We start from the raw sequence: 19,130 nt of genomic DNA, 5'->3' as shown, positions 1-19,130 counted from the left end.
TCAGTGTCAAGCAGTTAGTAAAAGTTGTGTGTCTAAGCTTGTGTTATGTCAAAAAAATATGCATATATATGTATATATGTTTGTCAGTACACTTAATTGGTGTGCAATATGTACTTTATCTGTTCTCATGAAATTAGTTTTGTATTTTGAAAAAATAAGAGTCACAGATAAAGTATGTTCAAACATAAGACATATTTAAAAGAACAGGTGAAGTCAAATAAGTAATGAACAACATAGTAAGCCTATGGATAGGGGCTAAAGGCTGTAGGAATTAGTCCCTTGTTCATGTCAAGTTCTTAATTACAAAGAATTGCTGTAAAAACTGCTATGACTAAAAGTAAACTGGTTTTATTCGTGACTGCAGAGGAGGCAGCAGTTGTTGGCTCTGGGGCTGAGGCTGCTGGTGGAACTGCTGTAGCTACTACTACTGTTTCATCCACTACTGTTGTTGTGGTAGTGGTTATCCCTGGGGAAGCTGTGGTAGTTGTTCCTGGGGCAGCTGTGCTAGTTGCTCCTGGGCCTACTGTGATTGTTGCTCCTGGGGCTACTGTGGTAGTTGCTATTGGGGCCTGTGTGGCTGTTGCTCCTGGGGCAGCTGTGGTTGTTGCTCCTGGGGATACTGTGGTAGTTGCTACTGGGGCCTGTGTGGTAGTTGCTCCTGGGGCAGCTGTGGTTGTTGCTCCTGGGGTTACTGTGGTAGTTGCTACTTGGGCCTGTGTGGTAGTTTGCTCCTGGGGCAGCTGTGGTTGTTGCTACTGGGGCCTGTGTGGCTGTTGCTTCTGGGGCAGCTGTGGTTGTTGCTCCTAGGGCAGCAGTTGTTGTTCCTTGGGCTACTGTCGTTGTTGCTCCTGGGGTTACTGTGGTAGTTGCTACTTGGGCCTGTGTGGTTGTTGCTCCTGGGGCAGCTGTGGTTGTTGCTCCTAGGGCAGCAGTTGTTGTTCCTTGAGCTACTGTGGTTGTTGCTCCTGGGGTTACTGTGGTAATTGCTACTGGGGCCTGTGTGGTTGCTGCTCCTGGGGCAGCTGTGGTTGTTGCTCCTGGGGCCTGTGTGGTTGTTGCTCCTGCGGCAGCTGTGGTTTTTGCTCCTGGGGTAACTGTGGTAGTTGCTACTGGGGCCTGTGTGGCTGTTGCTCCTGGGGCAGCTGTGGTTGTTGCTCCTGGGGTCACTGTGGTAGTTGCTCCTGGGGCAACTGTGGTTGTTGCTCCTAGGGTTACTTTAGCGGTTGCTCCTGGGGCCTGTGTGGTTGTTGCTCCTGGGGCCTGTGTGGTTGTTGCTCCTGCGGCAGCTGTGGTAGTTTCTCCTTGGGAGGTTGTTGCTCCTAGGGTTACTTTGGCGGTTGCTCCTGGGGCCTGTGTGGTTGTTGCTCCTGCGGCAGCTGTGGCTGTTGCTCCTGGGGCAGCTGTGGTTGTTGCTCCTGGGGTCACTGTGGTAGTTGCTCCTGGGGCCTGTTTGGTAGTTTCTCCTTGGGCAGCTGTGGTTGTTGCTCCTAGGGCAGTAGTTGCTGTTCCTTGAGCTACTGTGGTTGTTGCTCCTGGGGTTACTTTGGTAGTTGCTACTGGGGCCTGTGTGGTAGTTGCTCCTGGGGCAGCTGTGGTAGTTGCTCCTTGGGCAGCTGTGGTTGTTGCTCCTAGGGCAGCAGTTGTTGTTCCTTGAGCTATTGTGGTTGTTGCTCCTGGGGTTACTTTGGTAGTTGCTACTGGGGCCTGTGTGGTAGTTGTTCCTGTGGCAGCTGTGGTAGTTGCTCCTGGGGTCACTGTGGTAGTTGCTCCTGGGGCCTGTGTGGTTGTTGCTCCTGCGGCAGCTGTGGTAGTTGCTCCTTGGGCAGCTGTGGTTGTTGCTCCGAGGGTTACTTTGGTAGTTGCTCCTGGGGCCTGTGTGGTTGTTGCTCCTGCGGCAGCTGTGGCTGTTGCTCCTGGGGCAGCTGTGGTTGTTGCTCCTGGGGTCACTGTGGTAGTTGCTCCTGGGGCCTGTGTGGTTGTTGCTCCTGCGACAGCTGTGGTTGTTGCTACTGGGGCCTGTGTGGTTGTTGCTCCTGCGGCAGCTGTGGTAGTTGCTCCTTGGGCAGCTGTGGTTGTTGCTCCTGGCGTTACTTTGGTAGTTGCTACTGGGGCCTGTGTGGTAGTTGTTCCTGTGGCAGCTGTGGTTGTTGCTCCTAGGGCAGTAGTTGTTGTTCCTTGAGCTACTGTGGTTGTTGCTACTGGGGCCTGTGTGTTAGTTGTTCCTAGGGCAGCAGTTGTTGTTCCTTGAGCTACTGTGGTTGTTGCTCCTGGGGCCACTGTGGTAGTTGCTACTGGGGCCTGTGTGGTTGTTGCTCCTGCGGCAGCTGTGGTAGTTGTTCCTGGGGCAGCTGTGGTTGTTGCTCCTGGGGTCACTGTGGTAGTTGCTCCTGGGGCCTGTGTGGTTGTTGCTCCTGCGACAGCTGTGGTTGTTGCTACTGGGGCCTGTGTGGTTGTTGCTCCTGCGGCAGCTGTGGTAGTTGCTCCTTGGGCAGCTGTGGTTGTTGCTCCTGGCGTTACTTTGGTAGTTGCTACTGGGGCCTGTGTGGTAGTTGTTCCTGTGGCAGCTGTGGTAGTTGCTCCTAGGGCAGTAGTTGTTGTTCCTTGAGCTACTGTGGTAGTGGCTCCTGAGGCCTGTGTGGTAGTTGCTCCTAGGGCAGCAGTTGTTGTTCCTTGAGCTACAGTGGTAGGTCCTGGGGTTACTGTGGTAGTTGCTACTGGGGCAGCTGTGGTTGTTGCTCCTAGGGCAGCAGTTGTTGTTCCTTGAGCTACTGTGGTTGTTGCTCCTGGGGCAGCTGTGGTTGTTGGTCCTAGGGCAGCAGTTGTTGTTCCTTGAGCTACTGTGGTTGTTGCTCCTGGGGCCACTGTGGTAGTTGCTACTGGGGCCTGTGTGGTTGTTGCTCCTGCGGCAGCTGTGGTAGTTGTTCCTGGGGCAGCTGTGGTTGTTGCTCCTGGGGTCACTGTGGTAGTTGCTCCTGGGGCCTGTGTGGTTGTTGCTCCTGCGACAGCTGTGGTTGTTGCTACTGGGGCCTGTGTGGTTGTTGCTCCTGCGGCAGCTGTGGTAGTTGCTCCTTGGGCAGCTGTGGTTGTTGCTCCTGGCGTTACTTTGGTAGTTGCTACTGGGGCCTGTGTGGTAGTTGTTCCTGTGGCAGCTGTGGTAGTTGCTCCTAGGGCAGTAGTTGTTGTTCCTTGAGCTACTGTGGTTGTTGCTACTGGGGCCTGTGTGTTAGTTGTTCCTAGGGCAGCAGTTGTTGTTCCTTGAGCTACTGTGGTTGTTGCTCCTGGGGTCACTGTGGTAGTTGCTACTGGGGCCTGTGTGGTTGTTGCTCCTGCGGCAGCTGTGGTAGTTGTTCCTGGGGCTGCTGTGGTTGTTGCTCCTGGGGCCTGTGTAGTTGTTGCTCCTGCGGCAGCTGTGGTTGTTTTTCCTGGGGCAGCTGTGGTTGTTGCTCCTGGGGTTACTGTGGTAGTTGCTACCAGGGCCTGTGTGGTATTTGCTCCTGGGGCAGCTGTGGTTGTTGCTCCTGGGGTTAATGTGGTAGTGGCTACTGGGGCCTGTGTGGTAGTTGCTCCTAGGGCAGCAGTTGTTGTTCCTTGAGCTACAGTGGTCATTGCTCCTGAGGTTACTGTGGTAGTTGCTACTGGGGCCTGTGTGGCTGTTGCTCCTGGGGCAGCTGTGGTTGTTGCTCCTGGGGTTAATGTGGTAGTGGCTCCTGAGGCCTGTGTGGTAGTTGCTCCTGGGGCAGCTGTGGTTGTCGCTCCTGGGGTTACTGTGGTAGTTGCTTCTTGGACCTGTGTGGTAGTTGCTCCTGGGGAAGCTGTGGTTGTTGCTCCTAGGGCGGCAGTTGTTGTTCCTTGAGCTACTGTGGTTGTTGGTCCTGGGGTTACTGTGGTAGTTGCTACTGTCGCCTGTGTGGCTGTTGCTCCTTGGGCAGCTGTGGTTGTTGCTCCTGGGGTCACTGTGGTAGTTGCTACTTGGGCCTGTGTGGTAGTTGCTCCTGGGGAAGCGGTGGTTGTTGCTCCTAGGGCAGCAGTTGTTGTTCCTTGAGCTACTGTGGTCGTTACTCCTGGGGTCACTGTGGTAGTTGCTGCTGGGGCCTGTGTGGTTGTTGCTCCTGCGGCAGCTGTGGTTGTTTTTCCTGGGGCAGCTGTGGTTGTTACTCCTGGGGCCTGTGTGGTAGTTGCTCCCGGGGAAGCGGTGGTTGTTGCTCCTAGGGCGGCAGTTGTTGTTCCTTGAGCTACTGTGGTTGTTGGTCCTGGGGTTACTGTGGTAGTTGCTACTGGGGCCTGTGTGGTTGTTGCTCCTGGGGCAGCTGTGGTTGTTGATCCTGGGGTTACTGTGGTAGTTGCTTCTTGGGCCTGTGTGGTAGTTTCTCCCGGGGAAGCGGTGGTTGTTGCTCCTAGGGCAGCAGTTGTTGTTCCTTGAGCTACTGTGGTCGTTACTCCTGGGGTCACTGTGGTAGTTGCTGCTGGGGCCTGTGTGGTTGTTGCTCCTGCGGCAGCTGTTGTTGTTCCTTGAGCTACTGTGGTAGTTGTTCCTGGGGCTGCTGTGGTTGTTGCTCCTGGGGTTACTGTGGTAGTTGCTACTGGGGCCTGTGTGGTTGTTGCTCCTGGGGCAGCTCTGGTTGTTGATCCTGGGGTTACTGTGGTAGTTGCTTCTTGGGCCTGTGTGGTAGTTTCTCCCGGGGAAGCGGTGGTTGTTGCTCCTAGGGCAGCAGTTGTTGTTCCTTGAGCTACTGTGGTCGTTACTCCTGGGGTCACTGTGGTAGATGCTGCTGGGGCCTGTGTGGTTGTTGCTCCTGCGGCAGCTGTTGTTGTTCCTTGAGCTACTGTGGTAGTTGTTCCTGGGGCTGCTGTGGTTGTTGCTCCTGGGGTTACTGTGGTAGTTGCTACTGGGGCCTGTGTGGTTGTTGCTCCTGGGGCAGCTGTGGTTGTTGATCCTGGGGTTACTGTGGTAGTTGCTTCTTGGGCCTGTGTGGTAGTTTCTCCCGGGGAAGCGGTGGTTGTTGCTCCTAGGGCAGCAATTGTTGTTCCTTGAGCTACTGTGGTCGTTACTCCTGGGGTCACTGTGGTAGTTGCTGCTGGGGCCTGTGTGGTTGTTGCTCCTGCGGCAGCTGTGGTTGTTTTTCCTGGGGCAGCTGTGGTTGTTACTCCTGGGGTCACTGTGGTAGTTGCTACTGGGGCCTGTGTGGTAGTTGCTCCCGGGGAAGCGGTGGTTGTTGCTCCTAGGGCAGCAGTTGTTGTTCCTTGAGCTACTGTGGTAGTTGTTCCTGGGGCTGCTGTGGTTGTTGCTCCTGGGGTTACTGTGGTAGTTGCTACTGTCGCCTGTGTGGCTGTTGCTCCTTGGGCAGCTGTGGTTGTTGCTCCTGGGGTCACTGTGGTAGTTGCTACTGGGGCCTGTGTGGTAGTTGCTCCCGGGGAAGCGGTGGTTGTTGCTCCTAGGGCGGCAGTTGTTGTTCCTTGAGCTACTGTGGTTGTTGGTCCTGGGGTTACTGTGGTAGTTGCTACTGGGGCAGCTGTGGTTGTTGCTCCTAGGGCAGCAGTTGTTGTTCCTTGAGCTACTGTGGTAGTTGTTCCTGGGGCTGCTGTGGTTGTTGCTCCTGGGGTTACTGTGGTAGTTGCTACTGGGGCCTGTGTGGTTGTTGCTCCTGGGGCAGCTGTGGTTGTTGATCCTGGGGTTACTGTGGTAGTTGCTTCTTGGGCCTGTGTGGTAGTTTCTCCCGGGGAAGCGGTGGTTGTTGCTCCTAGGGCAGCAGTTGTTGTTCCTTGAGCTACTGTGGTCGTTACTCCTGGGGTCACTGTGGTAGTTGCTGCTGGGGCCTGTGTGGTTGTTGCTCCTGCGGCAGCTGTGGTTGTTTTTCCTGGGGCAGCTGTGGTTGTTACTCCTGGGGTTACTGTGGTAGTTGCTCCTGGGGCAGCTGTGGTTGTTGCTCCTAGGGCAGCAGTTGTTGTTCCTTGAGCTACTGTGGTTGTTGCTCCTGCAGTTACTGTGGTGGTTGCTACTGGGGCAGCTGTGGTTGTTGCTCCTGGGGTCACTGTGGTAGTTGCTCCTGGGGCCTGTGTGGTTGTTTCTCCTGCGGCAGCTGTGGTAGTTGCTCCTTGGGCAGCTGTGGTTGTTGCTCCTAGGGTTACTTTGGCGGTTGCTCCTGGGGCCTGTGTGGTTGTTGCTCCTGCGGCAGCTGTGGCTGTTGCTCCTGGGGCAGCTGTGGTTGTTCCTCCTGGGGTCACTGTGGTAGTTGCTCCTGGGGCCTGTGTGGTTGTTGCTCCTGCAGCAGCTGTTGTAGTTTCTCCTTGGGCAGCTGTGGTTGTTGCTCCTAGGGCAGCAGTTGCTGTTCCTTGAGCTACTGTGGTTGTTGCTCCTGGGGTTACTTTGGTAGTTGCTACGGGGGCCTGTGTGGTTGTTGCTCCTAGGGTTACTTTGGCGGTTGCTCCTGGGGCCTGTGTGGTTGTTGCTCCTGCGGCAGCTGTGGCTGTTGCTCCTGGGGCAGCTGTGGTTGTTGCTCCTGGGGTCACTGTGGTAGTTGCTCCTGGGGCCTGTGTGGTTGTTGCTCCTGCAGCAGCTGTTGTAGTTTCTCCTTGGGCAGCTGTGGTTGTTGCTCCTAGGGCAGCAGTTGCTGTTCCTTGAGCTACTGTGGTTGTTGCTCCTGGGGTTACTTTGGTAGTTGCTACGGGGGCCTGTGTGGTAGTTGCTCCTGGGGCAGCTGTGGTTGTTGCTCCTGGGGTCACTGTGGTAGTTGCTGCTGGGGCCTGTGTGGCTGTTGCTCCTGGGGCAGATGTGGTTGTTGCTCCTGGGGTTAATGTGGTAGTGGCTACTGGGGCCTGTGTGGTAGTTGCTCCTGGGGCAGCTGTGGTTGTTGCTACTTGGGCCTGTGTGGTTGTTGCTCCTGCGGCAGCTGTGGTAGTTGCTCCTTGGGCAGCTGTGGTTGTTGCTCCTGGGGTTACTGTGGTAGTTGCTACTAGGGCCTGTGTAGTAGTTGCTCCTGCGGCAGCTGTGGTTGTTGCTCCTAGGGCAGCAGTGGTTGTTCCTTGAGCTACTGTGGTTGTTGCTCCTGCGGTTACTGTGGTTGTTGCTCCTGCGGTTACTGTGGTGGTTTCTCCTGCGGTTACTGTGGTGGTTGCTACTGGGGCAGCTGTGGTTGTTGCTCCTGCGGTTACTGTGGTGGTTGCTCCTGGGGCAGCTGTGGTTGTTGCTCCTAGGGCAGCAGTTGTTGTTCCTTGAGCTACTGTGGTTGTTGCTCCTGGGGCAGCTGTGGTTGTTGGTCCTAGGGCAGCAGTTGTTGTTACTTGAGCTACTGTGGTTGTTGCTCCTGGGGTTACTTTGGTAGTTGCTACGGGGGCCTGTGTGGTTGTTGCTCCTGGGGTTACTGTGGTTGTTGCTCCTGGGGCAGCTGTGGTTGTTGCTACTGGGGCCTGGGTGGTTGTTTTTCCTGGGGCAGCTGTGGTTGTTACTCCTGGGGTTACTGAGGTAGTTGCTCCTGGGGCAGCTGTGGTTGTTGCTCCTGGGGTTACTGTGGCGGTTGCTCCTGGGGCCTGTGTGGTTGTTGCTGCTGGGGCCTGTGTGGCTGTTGCTCCTGGGGCAGCTGTGGTTGTTGCTCCTGGGGTTAATGTGGTAGTGGCTCCTGAGGCCTGTGTGGTAGTTGCTCCTGGGGCAGCTGTGGTTGTTTCTCCTGGGGTTACTGTGGTAGTTGCTACTTGGGCCTGTGTCGTAGTTGCTCCTGGGGAAGCTGTGGTTGTTGCTCCTAGGGCGGCAGTTGTTGTTCCTTGAGCTACTGTGTTTGTTGGTCCTGGGGTTACTGTGGTAGTTGCTACTGTCGCCTGTGTGGCTGTTGCTCCTTGGGCAGCTGTGGTTGTTGCTCCTGGGGTCACTGTGGTAGTTGCTACTGGGGCCTGTGTGGCTGTTTCTCCTGGGGCAGCTGTGCTTGTTGCTCCTGGGGTTACTGTGGTAGTTGCTACTTGGGCCTGTGTGGTAGTTGCTCCTGGGGAAGCTGTGGTTGTTGCTGTTAGGGCGGCAGTTGTTGTTCCTTGAGCTACTGTGGGTGTTGGTCCTGGGGTTACTGTGGTAGTTGCTACTGTCGCCTGTGTGGCTGTTGCTCCTTGGGCAGCTGTGGTTGTTGCTCCTGGGGTCACTGTGGTAGTTGCTACTGGGGCCTGTGTGGTAGTTGCTCCCGGGGAAGCGATGGTTGTTGCTCCTAGGGCGGCAGTTGTTGTTCCTTGAGCTACTGTGGTTGTTGGTCCTGGGGTTATTGTGGTAGTTGCTACTGGGGCAGCTGTGGTTGTTGCTCCTAGGGCAGCAGTTGTTGTTCCTTGAGCTACTGTGGTTGTTGCTCCTGGGGCAGCTGTGGTTGTTGGTCCTAGGGCAGCAGTTGTTGTTCCTTGAGCTACTGTGGTTGTTGCTCCTGGGGTTACTTTGGTAGTTGCTACGTGGGCCTGTGTGGTTGTTGCTCCTGGGGTTACTGTGGTTGTTGCTCCTGGGGCAGCTGTGGTTGTTGCTACTGGGGCCTGGGTGGTTGTTGCTCCTGCGGCAGCTGTGGTTTTTGCTCCTGGGGTAACTGTGGTAGTTGCTACTGGGGCCTGTGTGGCTGTTGCTCCTGGGGCAGCTGTGGTTGTTGCTCCTGGGGTCACTGTGGTAGTTGCTCCTGGGGCCTGTGTGGTTGTTTCTCCTGCGACAGCTGTGGTAGTTGCTCCTGGGCAGCTGTGGTTGTTGCTCCTAGGGTTACTTTGGCGTTGCTCCTGGGGCCTTTGTGGTTGTTGCTCCTGCGGCGCTGTGGCTGTTGCTCCTGGGGCAGCTGTGGTTGTTCCTCCTGGGGTCACTGTGATAGTTGCTCCTGGGGCCTGTGTGGTTGTTGCTCCTGCAGCAGCTGTTGTAGTTTCTCCTTGGGCAGCTGTGGTTGTTGCTCCTAGGGCAGCAGTTGCTGTTCCTTGAGCTACTGTGGTTGTTGCTCCTGGGGTTACTTTGGTAGTTGCTACGGGGCCTGTGTGGTTGTTGCTCCTAGGGTTACTTTGGCGTTGCTCCTGGGGCCTGTGTGGTTGTTGCTCCTGCGGCAGCTGTGGCTGTTGCTCCTGGGGCAGCTGTGGTTGTTGCTCCTGGGGTCACTGTGGTAGTTGCTCCTGGGGCCTGTGTGGTTGTTGCTCCTGCAGCAGCTGTTGTAGTTTCTCCTTGGGCAGCTGTGGTTGTTGCTCCTAGGGCAGCAGTTGCTGTTCCTTGAGCTACTGTGGTTGTTGCTCCTGGGGTTACTTTGGTAGTTGCTACGGGGCCTGTGTGGTAGTTGCTCCTGGGGCAGCTGTGGTTGTTGCTCCTGGGGTCACTGTGGTAGTTGCTGCTGGGGCCTGTGTGGCTGTTGCTCCTGGGGCAGATGTGGTTTTGCTCCTGGGGTTAATGTGGTAGTGGCTACTGGGGCCTGTGTTGTAGTTGCTCCTGGGGCAGCTGTGGTTGTTGCTACTTGGGCCTGTGTGGTTGTTGCTCCTGCGGCAGCTGTGGTAGTTGCTCCTTGGGCAGCTGTGGTTGTTGCTCCTGGGGTTACTGTGGTAGTTGCTACTAGGGCCTGTGTAGTAGTTGCTCCTGCGGCAGCTGTGGTTGTTGCTCCTAGGGCAGCAGTGGTTGTTCCTTGAGCTACTGTGGTTGTTGCTCCTGCGGTTACTGTGGTTGTTGCTCCTGCGGTTACTGTGGTGGTTTCTCCTGCGGTTACTGTGGTGGTTGCTACTGGGGCAGCTGTGGTTGTTGCTCCTGCGGTTACTGTGGTGGTTGCTCCTGGGGCAGCTGTGGTTGTTGCTCCTAGGGCAGCAGTTGTTGTTCCTTGAGCTACATTGGTTGTTGCTCCTGGGGTTACTGTGGTGGTTGCTCCTGGGGCCTCTGTGGCTGTTGCTCCTGGGGCAGCTGTGGTTGTTGCTCCTGGGTTTACTGTGGTTGTTGCTACTTTGGCCTGTGTGGTAGTTGCTCCTGGGGCAGCTGTGGTTGTTGGTCCTGGGGTTACTGTGGTAGTTGCTACTGTCGCCTGTGTGGCTGTTGCTCCTGGGGCAGCTGTGGTGGTTGTTGGGGCAGCTGTGGTTGTCTTCGGGGCAGCTGTTGCAGTTGGAGCAGCTGTGGTGGTTGTTGGAGCATCTGCGGTTGTCGTTGTAGCACCTGTGGTTGTCGTTAGGGCAGCTGTTGTCGTTGGAGCAGCTAGTCAGTAAGATTATGATCTCATACTTTAAACTTATTAACATAAAATGTTTTTGTTGCAATTAATTACTGAAACTCACCAACAAACAGGAGAAGGACGATAAAGATCTTCATCATCATTGTTGGAAGGTGCTTGGCTGTTCAAAAATAGAATCAGTTTTCAGTTCAGTTTAGACGGTAACAACAGAACAGTGTTTGCTTTCAGATATGACGGTTTTCTTATACTTACGCATCTTTACAGACCTCATTGTGAATCACAGAATAACCAAACTGTATATAATGTGACACTATATCCTGAAAAGAATTTTCTTACTTTCATTAAACTATCCACTTTATATTTAACACAAAAATACTTTGTTAGCTGAAATATGTATGCAAGCTGCTACTATTTATTTGGAGAAAAAATAAATGTTAATTTCGACAAATTAAGGTTATCATTGTTTTACCATCAACATCTACATGGTTTTGGGAATAAGACTCAGTGAAACTTTTAAGTAAAAAACAAGTGTCAATTTACCAAAGAATATTAGCTATAGTTACACATCATAATTAAACAATCAGTCTTGTTTCTATTTTCTTCCAGAAAATGTTTTAAAAGGATCACAGAGAAAACTGTTAACATAAAGTAACTGTCATACCAATGATAAAGATCAAATGTATGATTCAATAGTTACAATGTAATTGAAGATAGACAGAAAAGACAAACTGCCTTGATTGACACTGAACAAATATTAATCATATCAATACTTACAGATTTTATCCGATGTTGACTTGCCTTCACTGCAGTGATTGAAGTTGCTGAAGTGATGCTCTCTAATTCCACCTGTTCAGTATCCTTTTTCTGTTTGCTAGTTGATGTCCTCCACTGAACAGACAGCAGCTTATATATTCACACAAAGCACGTTGAATGACATCAGGCTCAGAACAAAGACGTAAACAATATTTGTGAGTAATGTGAATTAGGTGTGGCCACCCTTTTATTCATCCTTCTTTTATTCTGTTAATAAGTTATGTAGTGAGGAAATAAACTGGTTGAGTAACATTATTATTAGATATGACGTTGGATGGACGATTTTTTGGGGGGTGGGGGTTATTTGTGATGTCATTGTTAACATGTTATATTCCTGATAAGATGCCCCAAGCTTTTTTGTCATTCTGTAGCTCATGTTTTATTTTAAGCCTAAGTGTTAAGGACTGGAAGAACTGTAGCTTTAGAAGAGAATGTATTAACTCTAAAGACAGCAACTAGAGTTTCTAAGTTGTGATGGCTTTGATTTTGGCCTGAATTGTACCAGACTGAAATAAATTGAACTTTGCATCATGTGCATTTTGAGTTCCTACAAGCCTCTAACTTTAACACCTCATTCATCTCAAGGCTTTATTTGTCTTTTCTGTTGATACTCCTTCACTGTTTGTCAAAAACACCCTTGTGTTTGGGCATTGTTTGGTTTGAACATGCTGAGGCAGCTTGGTCGGCTGGTACGACATAGTACAAATACATTTTTTATAAAATAATGGTACAGAGAGAAACTAATTTTAGTTGTCAACAACTTACATGTGTGTTCTGTGAGTGCCAGGTGCTATTTTGTACAAATGTGGAATGGCTTTGGTTTATTTTGACTTTTAACAAAATTAACACAGCAGTTTAAACTTGAATTGTTTTTATTATCCTTGTTTTTATCAAATAACACTTGAAACAACAAACAGGGTGGTTAGTGTGTATTCGCGCTTTGAGTGTGACTAGAAACACGGTATACAAGTGCTGCCCATTTACCTTTTACATGTCACAGAAGAAAAAATTCACACCTTCCACCCTGTTTCTTTGAGACTTTGTGAGGCCTTCCAGATGCTGCGTCAGCACCCTCTGCACTTCAGGTTTGCAGGTAAGGCTTGGACAGTAATTGATTAAAAAAATGTATATATTCAACATTTTATTAACATTGAAACTTGGTCTGGGTTGGGCTCTGGCACAAAACTGCTTCCGTGGTTTGGGCTTGGTTCCGACCTGCACAGAATCTTTTGGGGGTTAGGTTGGGTTGGGACTGATATTTTTTGCCGGATCAAAGCTCTAATATGCACTTCTAAACTCTGAAATTGACTGCATCTGGCCTGATGCCTAAAATTAAAACAGAAACAAAGAAATGTTTAGATGAATGCGTCTGCAAAATGTTCCCTGTCAACATATTTCGTTTCATAGAAATACTGAAGACCTACATTCAAAATTGTAAGAGAATTAGCAATAAAATATACTCAAAATTACTGGGTAGTTAAAAATACTTATATCGCATGTATTGTAAGTTCTCTTTAAATTTCCCCCAAACACCAGATTGTTAATAACAGAATATGTATCTATTACAAAAAAATACTTACAGTTTAAATTACTACCCAGTTACCCCATCATTTCTTAACTTCCCATATTCTTCCTTTGTATGTACATGTATGTACTGGCAAGGCAAAGCATTTTTATTTATAAAGCACATAATGCACAAAGGTAGATTCAAGGTGTTGTACGGAGTAGTTACAAGCAAGACAGTTCAAAGATAAAACAACACAATTCAAAGTTAAAACAGCACAGTTCAAAATAAAAACAACAGTTTAAAAGAGCATAGTAAAACATATACCGATCAGCCATAACATTGTGAGCACCTGGGCACCCTGGTGGTCCCATACCAACAGACTGCTCTGCACTGTGTGTTCTGACCTCTTTCTATCAGAACTGTTTCAGCAGTTTGAGTTACAGTAGCTCGTCGGTTGGATCAGACCACACGGGGCAGCCTTCACTCCTCACGTGCATCAATGAGTCTTGGTCGTCATCTTGCCCAGATCACCAGCACATCAACTTGCTGGTGACCCTTGAGAAAAAGTAATAGAATAATATAAGTAAAAAATAAAACAATCTTAAATTTTATCTTTGAATATATCATCTGTCAGAATCGCATTTTTGCACTGTTTGCATTCGGTTTTATTCTTAACGTTTGCCTATTCCTTTTCAAGCCCTGTATAGTTTTGTTAGGAAATGTGATACAGAACTAATTAACAATAACTTTATTATCACAACTTTTTATTCAAGACCAGCAGTTCATGAGAAATTGCCAGACTTGCCTCATATTGTAATGTCAATGAAGACTTAGATATTTATCCTGATATATTATTAACAGCTTTATGAATAGTCACACTGCACTACCCTAGCCTTGACAGCAGTTTAATTGTTAGTGGTATAGTACTATTTAAAATGCTTAAAGGTTACCTTGTGTGATGTTTTTGGTATAATTTAGGAGTCATTGCTACTTACACTTGTCTGTTGAATTAAAACTATTATTATACACCATGGGTTTACCACACAATCCTAGCAGAAACAAATGTGAATAAATAAATAAAAAGAAAAAACAAAATACACTTGTTATTTGCATTTTACACTTTAATACATTAAATATTGCATTTTAACATATATATATATATATATATACAAATGTACACTACAGAGCAATCACCACAGAATGCTAGACAATGTTCCTTACAGTGTAATGCAATCAAATACAAAATAACTCGACTATGGATATTAAATCTCTCCTTGATTACATTAGATGTAAGAGCTTTTATATTGTGCCTGCTCACTGTATGTTGTTCATATGGTTCTCTGTCAGTGTCAAGCAGTTAGTAAAAGTTGTGTGTCTAAGCTTGTGTTAGGTCAAACAAATATGCATATATGTTTGTCAGTACACTTAATTGGTGTAAAACATGTACTTTACATTAGATCTGTTCTCATGAAATTGGTTTTGTATTTGGAAAAAGTCACAGATAAAGTATGTTCAAACATGACACATATTTAAAAGCACAGGTGAAGTCACAATAAATAATGAAAAAATTAAACAAATCCTTGAGTTTCTTCATAAATAATACATAGTAAGCCTATGGATAGGGGCTAAATGCTGTGGAAATTAGACCATTGTCCGTGTCCAGTTCTCAATTGCAAAGAATTGCTGTAAAAACTGCTATGACTAAAAGCAAACTGGTTTTATTCGTGACTGCAGAGGAGGCAGCAGTTGTTGGCTCTGGGGCTGAGGCTGCTGGTGGAACTGCTGTAGCTACTACTACTGTTTCATCCACTACTGTTGTTGTTGTAGTGGTTATCCCTGGGGAAGATGTGGTAGTTGTTTGTGGGGCAGCTGTGCTAGTTGCTCCTGGGTCTACTGTGGCTGTTGCTCCTGGGGCTACTGTGGTTGCTGTTCCTTGAGCTACTGTAGTTGTTGCTCCTGGGGTTACTGTGGTAGTTGCTACCGGGGCCTGTGTGACTGTTGCTCCTGGGGCAGCTGTGGTTGTTGCTCCTGGGGCTACTGTGGTTGCTGTTCCTTGAGCTACTGTAGTTGTTGCTCCTGGGGTTACTGTGGTAGTTGCTACTGGGGCCTGTGTGACTGTTGCTCCTGGGGCAGCTGTGGTTGTTGCTACTGGGGCCTGTGTGGCTGTTGCTTCTGGGGCAGCTGTGGTTGTTGCTCCTAGGGCAGCAGTTGTTGTTCCTTGGGCTACTGTCGTTGTTGCTCCTGGGGTTACTGTGGTAGTTGCTACTTGGGCCTGTGTGGTAGTTGCTCCTGGGGCAGCTGTGGTTGTTGCTCCTAGGGCAGCAGTTGTTGTTCCTTGAGCTACTGTGGTTGTTGCTCCTGCGGTTACTGTGGTGGTTGTTACTGGGGCAGCTGTGGTTGTTGCTCCTGGGGTTACTGTGTAGTTGCTCCTGGGTCTACTGTGGCTGTTGCTCCTGGGGCTACTGTGGTTGCTGTTCCTTGAGCTACTGTAGTTGTTGCTCCTGGGGTTACTGTGGTAGTTGCTACCGGGGCCTGTGGTGACTGTTGCTCCTGGGGCAGCTGTGGTTGTTGCTCCTGGGGCTACTGTGGTTGCTGTTCCTTGAGCTACTGTAGTTGTTGCTCCTGGGGTTACTGTGGTTGTTGCTACTGGGGCCTGTGTGACTGTTGCTCCTGGGGCAGCTGTGGTTGTTGCTACTGGGGCCTGTGTGGCTGTTGCTTCTGGGGCAGCTGTGGTTGTTGCTCCTAGGGCAGCAGTTGTTGTTCCTTGGGCTACTGTCGTTGTTGCTCCTGGGGTTACTGTGGTAGTTGCTACTTGGGCCTGTGTGGTAGTTGCTCCTGGGGCAGCTGTGGTTGTTGCTTCTAGGGCAGCAGTTGTTGTTCCTTGAGCTACTGTGGTGGTTGCTACTGGGGCCTGTGTGGTGGTTGCTCCTGGGGCAGCTGTGGTTGTTGCTCCTGGGGTTACTGTGGTAGTTGCTACTTGGGCCTGTGTGGTAGTTGCTCCTGGGGCAACTGTGGTTGTTGCTCCTAGGGCAGCAGTGGTTGTTCCTTGAGCTACTGTGGTTGTTGCTCCTGCGGTTACTGTGGTGGTTGCTACTGGGGCAGCTGTGGTTGTTGCTCCTGCGGTTACTGTGGTGGTTGCTCCTGGGGCAGCTGTGGTTGTTGCTCCTAGGGCAGCAGTTGTTGTTCCTTGAGCTACTGTGGTTGTTGCTCCTGGGGTTACTGTGGTGGTTGCTCCTGGGGCCTCTGTGGCTGTTGCTCCTGGGGCAGCTGTGGTTGTTGCTCCTGGGTTTACTGTGGTTGTTGCTACTTGGGCCTGTGTGGTAGTTGCTCCTGGGGCAGCTGTGGTTGTTGCTCCTAGGGCAGCAGTTGTTGTTCCTTGAGCTACTGTGGTTGTTGCTCCTGGGGTTACTGTGGTAGTTGCTACTTGGGCCTGTGTGGTAGTTGCTCCTAGGGCAGTTGTGGTTGTTGTTTCTAGGGCAGCAGTTGTTGTTCCTTGAGCTACTGTGGTTGTTGCTCCTGCAGTTACTGTGGTGGTTGCTACTGGGGCCTGTGTGGTGGTTGCTCCTGGGGCAGCTATGGTTGTTGCTCCTGGGGTAACTGTAGTAGTTGCTACTTGGGCCTGTGTGGTAGTTGCTCCTGGGGCAACTGTGGTTGTTGCTCCTAGGGCAGCAGTGGTTGTTCCTTGAGCTACTGTGGTTGTTGCTCCTGCAGTTACTGTGGTGGTTGCTACTGGGGCCTGTGTGGTGGTTGCTCCTGGGGCAGCTGTGGTTGTTGCTCCTGGGGTAACTGTAGTAGTTGCTACTTGGGCCTGTGTGGTAGTTGCTCCTGGGGCAACTGTGGTTGTTGCTCCTAGGGCAGCAGTGGTTGTTCCTTGAGCTACTGTGGTTGTTGCTCCTGCGGTTATTGTGGTGGTTGCTACTGGGGCCTGTGTGGTGGTTGTTCCTGGGGCAGCTGTGGTTGTTGCTCCTGGGGTAACTGTAGTAGTTGCTACTTGGGCCTGTGTGGTAGTTGCTCCTGGGGCAACTGTGGTTGTTGCTCCTAGGGCAGCAGTGGTTGTTCCTTGAGCTACTGTGGTTGTTGCTCCTGCGGTTATTGTGGTGGTTGCTACTGGGGCCTGTGTGGTGGTTGCTCCTGGCGCAGCTGTGGTTGTTGCTCCTGGCGCAGCTGTGGTTGTTGCTCCTAGGGCAGCAGTGGTTGTTCCTTGAGCTACTGTGGTTGCTGCTCCTGGGTTTACTGTGGTTGTTGCTACTTGGGCCTGTGTGGTAGTTGCTCCTGGGGCAGCTGTGGTTGTTGCTCCTAGGGCAGCAGTTGTTGTTCCTTGAGCTACTGTGGTTGTTTCTCCTGGGGTTACTGTGGTAGTTGCTACTGGGGCCTGTGTGGCTGTTGCTCCTGGGGCAGCTGTGGTTGTTGCTCCTGGGGTCACTGTCGTAGTTGCTGCTGGAGCCTGTGTAGTTGCTGCTCCTGGGGCAGCTGTGGTTGTTGCTCCTGGGGCCACTGTGGTTGTTGGACCAATGGTGGTTGTCGTTTTGGCAACTGTTGTGGTTAGGACAGCTTTGGTGGACGTTGGAGCAGCTGTTGTTGTCGGGGCATCTCTTGTTGTTGGGACAGCTGTGGTTGTTGTTGGAGCAAGTGTAGTTGTCGTTGGGGCAGCTGCGGTAGTTGCTGGAACAACTGTGGTTGTCATTGCAGCAGCTGTAGTGGTTGTTGGGGCAGCTGTGGTTGTTGTTGGAGCAACTGTGGTTGTCGTTGCAGCAGTTGTAGTTGTCAGGGCAGCTGTGGTAGTTGTTAGAGCAACTGTGGTTGTCGTTGCAGCAGCTTTTGTAGTTGAAGCAGCTGGGGTGGTTGTTGGGGCAGCTGTGGTTGTCATTGGGGCAGCTGTTGAAGTTTGAGCAGCTGTGGTGGTTGTTGGGGCAGCTGTGGTTGTCATTGGGGCAGCTGTTGTAGTTGGAGAAGCTGTTGTGGTTGTTGGGGCAGCTGTGGTTGTCGTTGGGGCAGCTGTTGTAGTTGGAGCAGCCGTGGTTGTTGTTGGGGCAGCTGTGGCTGTTGTTGGAGCAACTGTGGTTGACGTTGGAGCAGCTGTAGTTGTCGTTGGGGCAGCTGTGGTTGAAGTTGCAGCAGCTGTAGTTGTCGTTGTGGCAGCTGTTGTAGTTGGAGCGGCTGTAGTGGTTGTTGTTGCACCAGCCGTGGTTGTCGTTAGGGCAGCTGTTGTAGTTGGAGCAGCCGTGGTTGTCGTTGGGGCAACTGTGGTTGTAGTTGGAGCAGCTGTGGTGGGTGTTGGTGCAGCTGTGGTTGTCGTTGGGGCAGCTGTTGTAGTTGGGGCAGCTGTGGTTGTTGTTGGAGCAGCTGTTGTAGTTGGAGCAGCCGTGGTTGTTGTTGGGGCAGCTGTGGTTGTCGTTTGGGCAGCTGTTGTAGTTTGAGCAGCTGTGGTGGTTGTTGGGGCAGCTGTGGTTGTCGTTGGGGCAGCTGTTGTAGTTGGAGCAGCTGTGGTGGGTGTTGGTGCAGCTGTGGTTGTCATTGGGGCAGCTGTTGTAGTTGGAGCAGCCATGGTTGTTGTTGGGGCAGCTGTGGTTGTTGTTGGAGCAACTGCGATTGTCGTTGCAGCAACTGTGGTTGACATTGGAGCAGCTGTAGTTGTCGTTGGGGCAGCTGTTGTAGTTGGAGCGGCTGTGGTTGTTGTTGGGGCAGCTGTTGTAGTTGTTAGAGCAACTGTGGTTGTCGTTGCAGCAGCTGTAGTTGTCGTTTGGGCAGCTGTTGAAGTCTGAGCAGCTGTGGTGGTTGTTGGGGCAGCTGTGGTTGTCATTGGGGCAGCTGTTGTAGTTGGAGCAGCCGTGGTTGTTGTTGGGGCAACTGCGATTGTCGTTGCAGCAACTGTGGTTGACATTGGAGCAGCTGTAGTTGTCGTTGGGGCAGCTGTTGAAGTTTGAGCAGCTGTGGTGGTTGTTGGGGCAGCTGTGGTTGTCATTGGGGCAGCTGTTGTAGTTGGAGCAGCCGTGGTTGTTGTTGGGGCAGCTGTGGTTGTTGTTGGGGCAACTGTGGTTGACGTTGCAGCAGCTGTGGTTGCCGTTGGGGCAGCTGTTGTAGTCGGAGCAGCCGTGGTTGTCGTTGGGGCAGCTATGGTTGTCGTTGCGGCAGCTGTTGTCGTTGGGGCAGCTGTGTTGGTTGTTGGAGCAACTGCGGTTGTCGTTGTAGCACCTGTGGTTGTCGTTGGGGCAGCTGTTGTCGTTGGAGCAGCTAGTCAGTAAGATTATGATCTCATACTTTAAACAAATTAACATAAAATGTTTTTGTTGCAATTAATTACTTAAACTCACCAACAAACAGGAGAAGGACGATAAAGATCTTCATCATCATTGTTGGAAGGTGCTTGGCTGTTCAAAAATAGAATCAGTTTTCAGTTCAGTTTAGACGGTAACAACAGAACAGTGTTTGCTTTCAGATATGACGGTTTTCTTATACTTACTTATCTTTACAGACCTCATTGTGAATCACAGAATAACCAAACTGTATATAATGTGACACTATATCCTGAAAATAATTTTCTTACTTTCATTAAACTATCCACTTTATATTTAACACAAAAATACTTTGTTAGCTGAAATATGTATGCAAGCTGCTACTATTTATTTGGAGAAAAAATAAATGTTAATTTCGACAAATTAAGGTTATCATTGTTTTACCAT

The 19,130-nt window shown here is 50.6% G+C and overlaps 1 protein-coding gene and 1 long non-coding RNA gene across 2 annotated transcripts; both read right to left on the bottom strand.

Annotated features, from left to right (window-relative positions):
* Positions 1 to 1,064: 1,064 nt before the first annotated feature.
* Positions 1,065 to 18,929, bottom strand: LOC127354977 (putative uncharacterized protein DDB_G0282133). The gene is made up of 7 exons (XM_051385388.1): positions 18,925 to 18,929; positions 18,762 to 18,818; positions 16,706 to 18,681; positions 4,777 to 7,692; positions 3,310 to 4,092; positions 2,299 to 3,216; positions 1,065 to 2,205 (listed from the first exon to the last, which is right to left on the bottom strand). Exons 1-7 carry the CDS (start codon positions 18,927 to 18,929, stop codon positions 1,217 to 1,219), a joined length of 7,644 nt encoding a protein of 2,547 aa, XP_051241348.1. The 3' UTR covers positions 1,065 to 1,216.
* LOC127354386 (uncharacterized) lies at positions 9,993 to 11,317 on the bottom strand. Its single transcript, XR_007881536.1, has 3 exons — positions 10,905 to 11,317; positions 10,234 to 10,290; positions 9,993 to 10,135 (listed from the first exon to the last, which is right to left on the bottom strand). It is a non-coding gene; the product is annotated as an uncharacterized LOC127354386 (long non-coding RNA).
* Positions 18,930 to 19,130: the final 201 nt, after the last annotated feature.

The sequence above is a fragment of the Dicentrarchus labrax genome, unplaced genomic scaffold, assembly GCF_905237075.1.
Source record: "Dicentrarchus labrax unplaced genomic scaffold, dlabrax2021, whole genome shotgun sequence".
NCBI classification, from domain to species: Eukaryota; Metazoa; Chordata; class Actinopteri; family Moronidae; genus Dicentrarchus; species Dicentrarchus labrax.
Note: the sequence above shows the minus strand (reverse complement) of the source record. Positions and strands in the feature narration are given on the sequence as shown.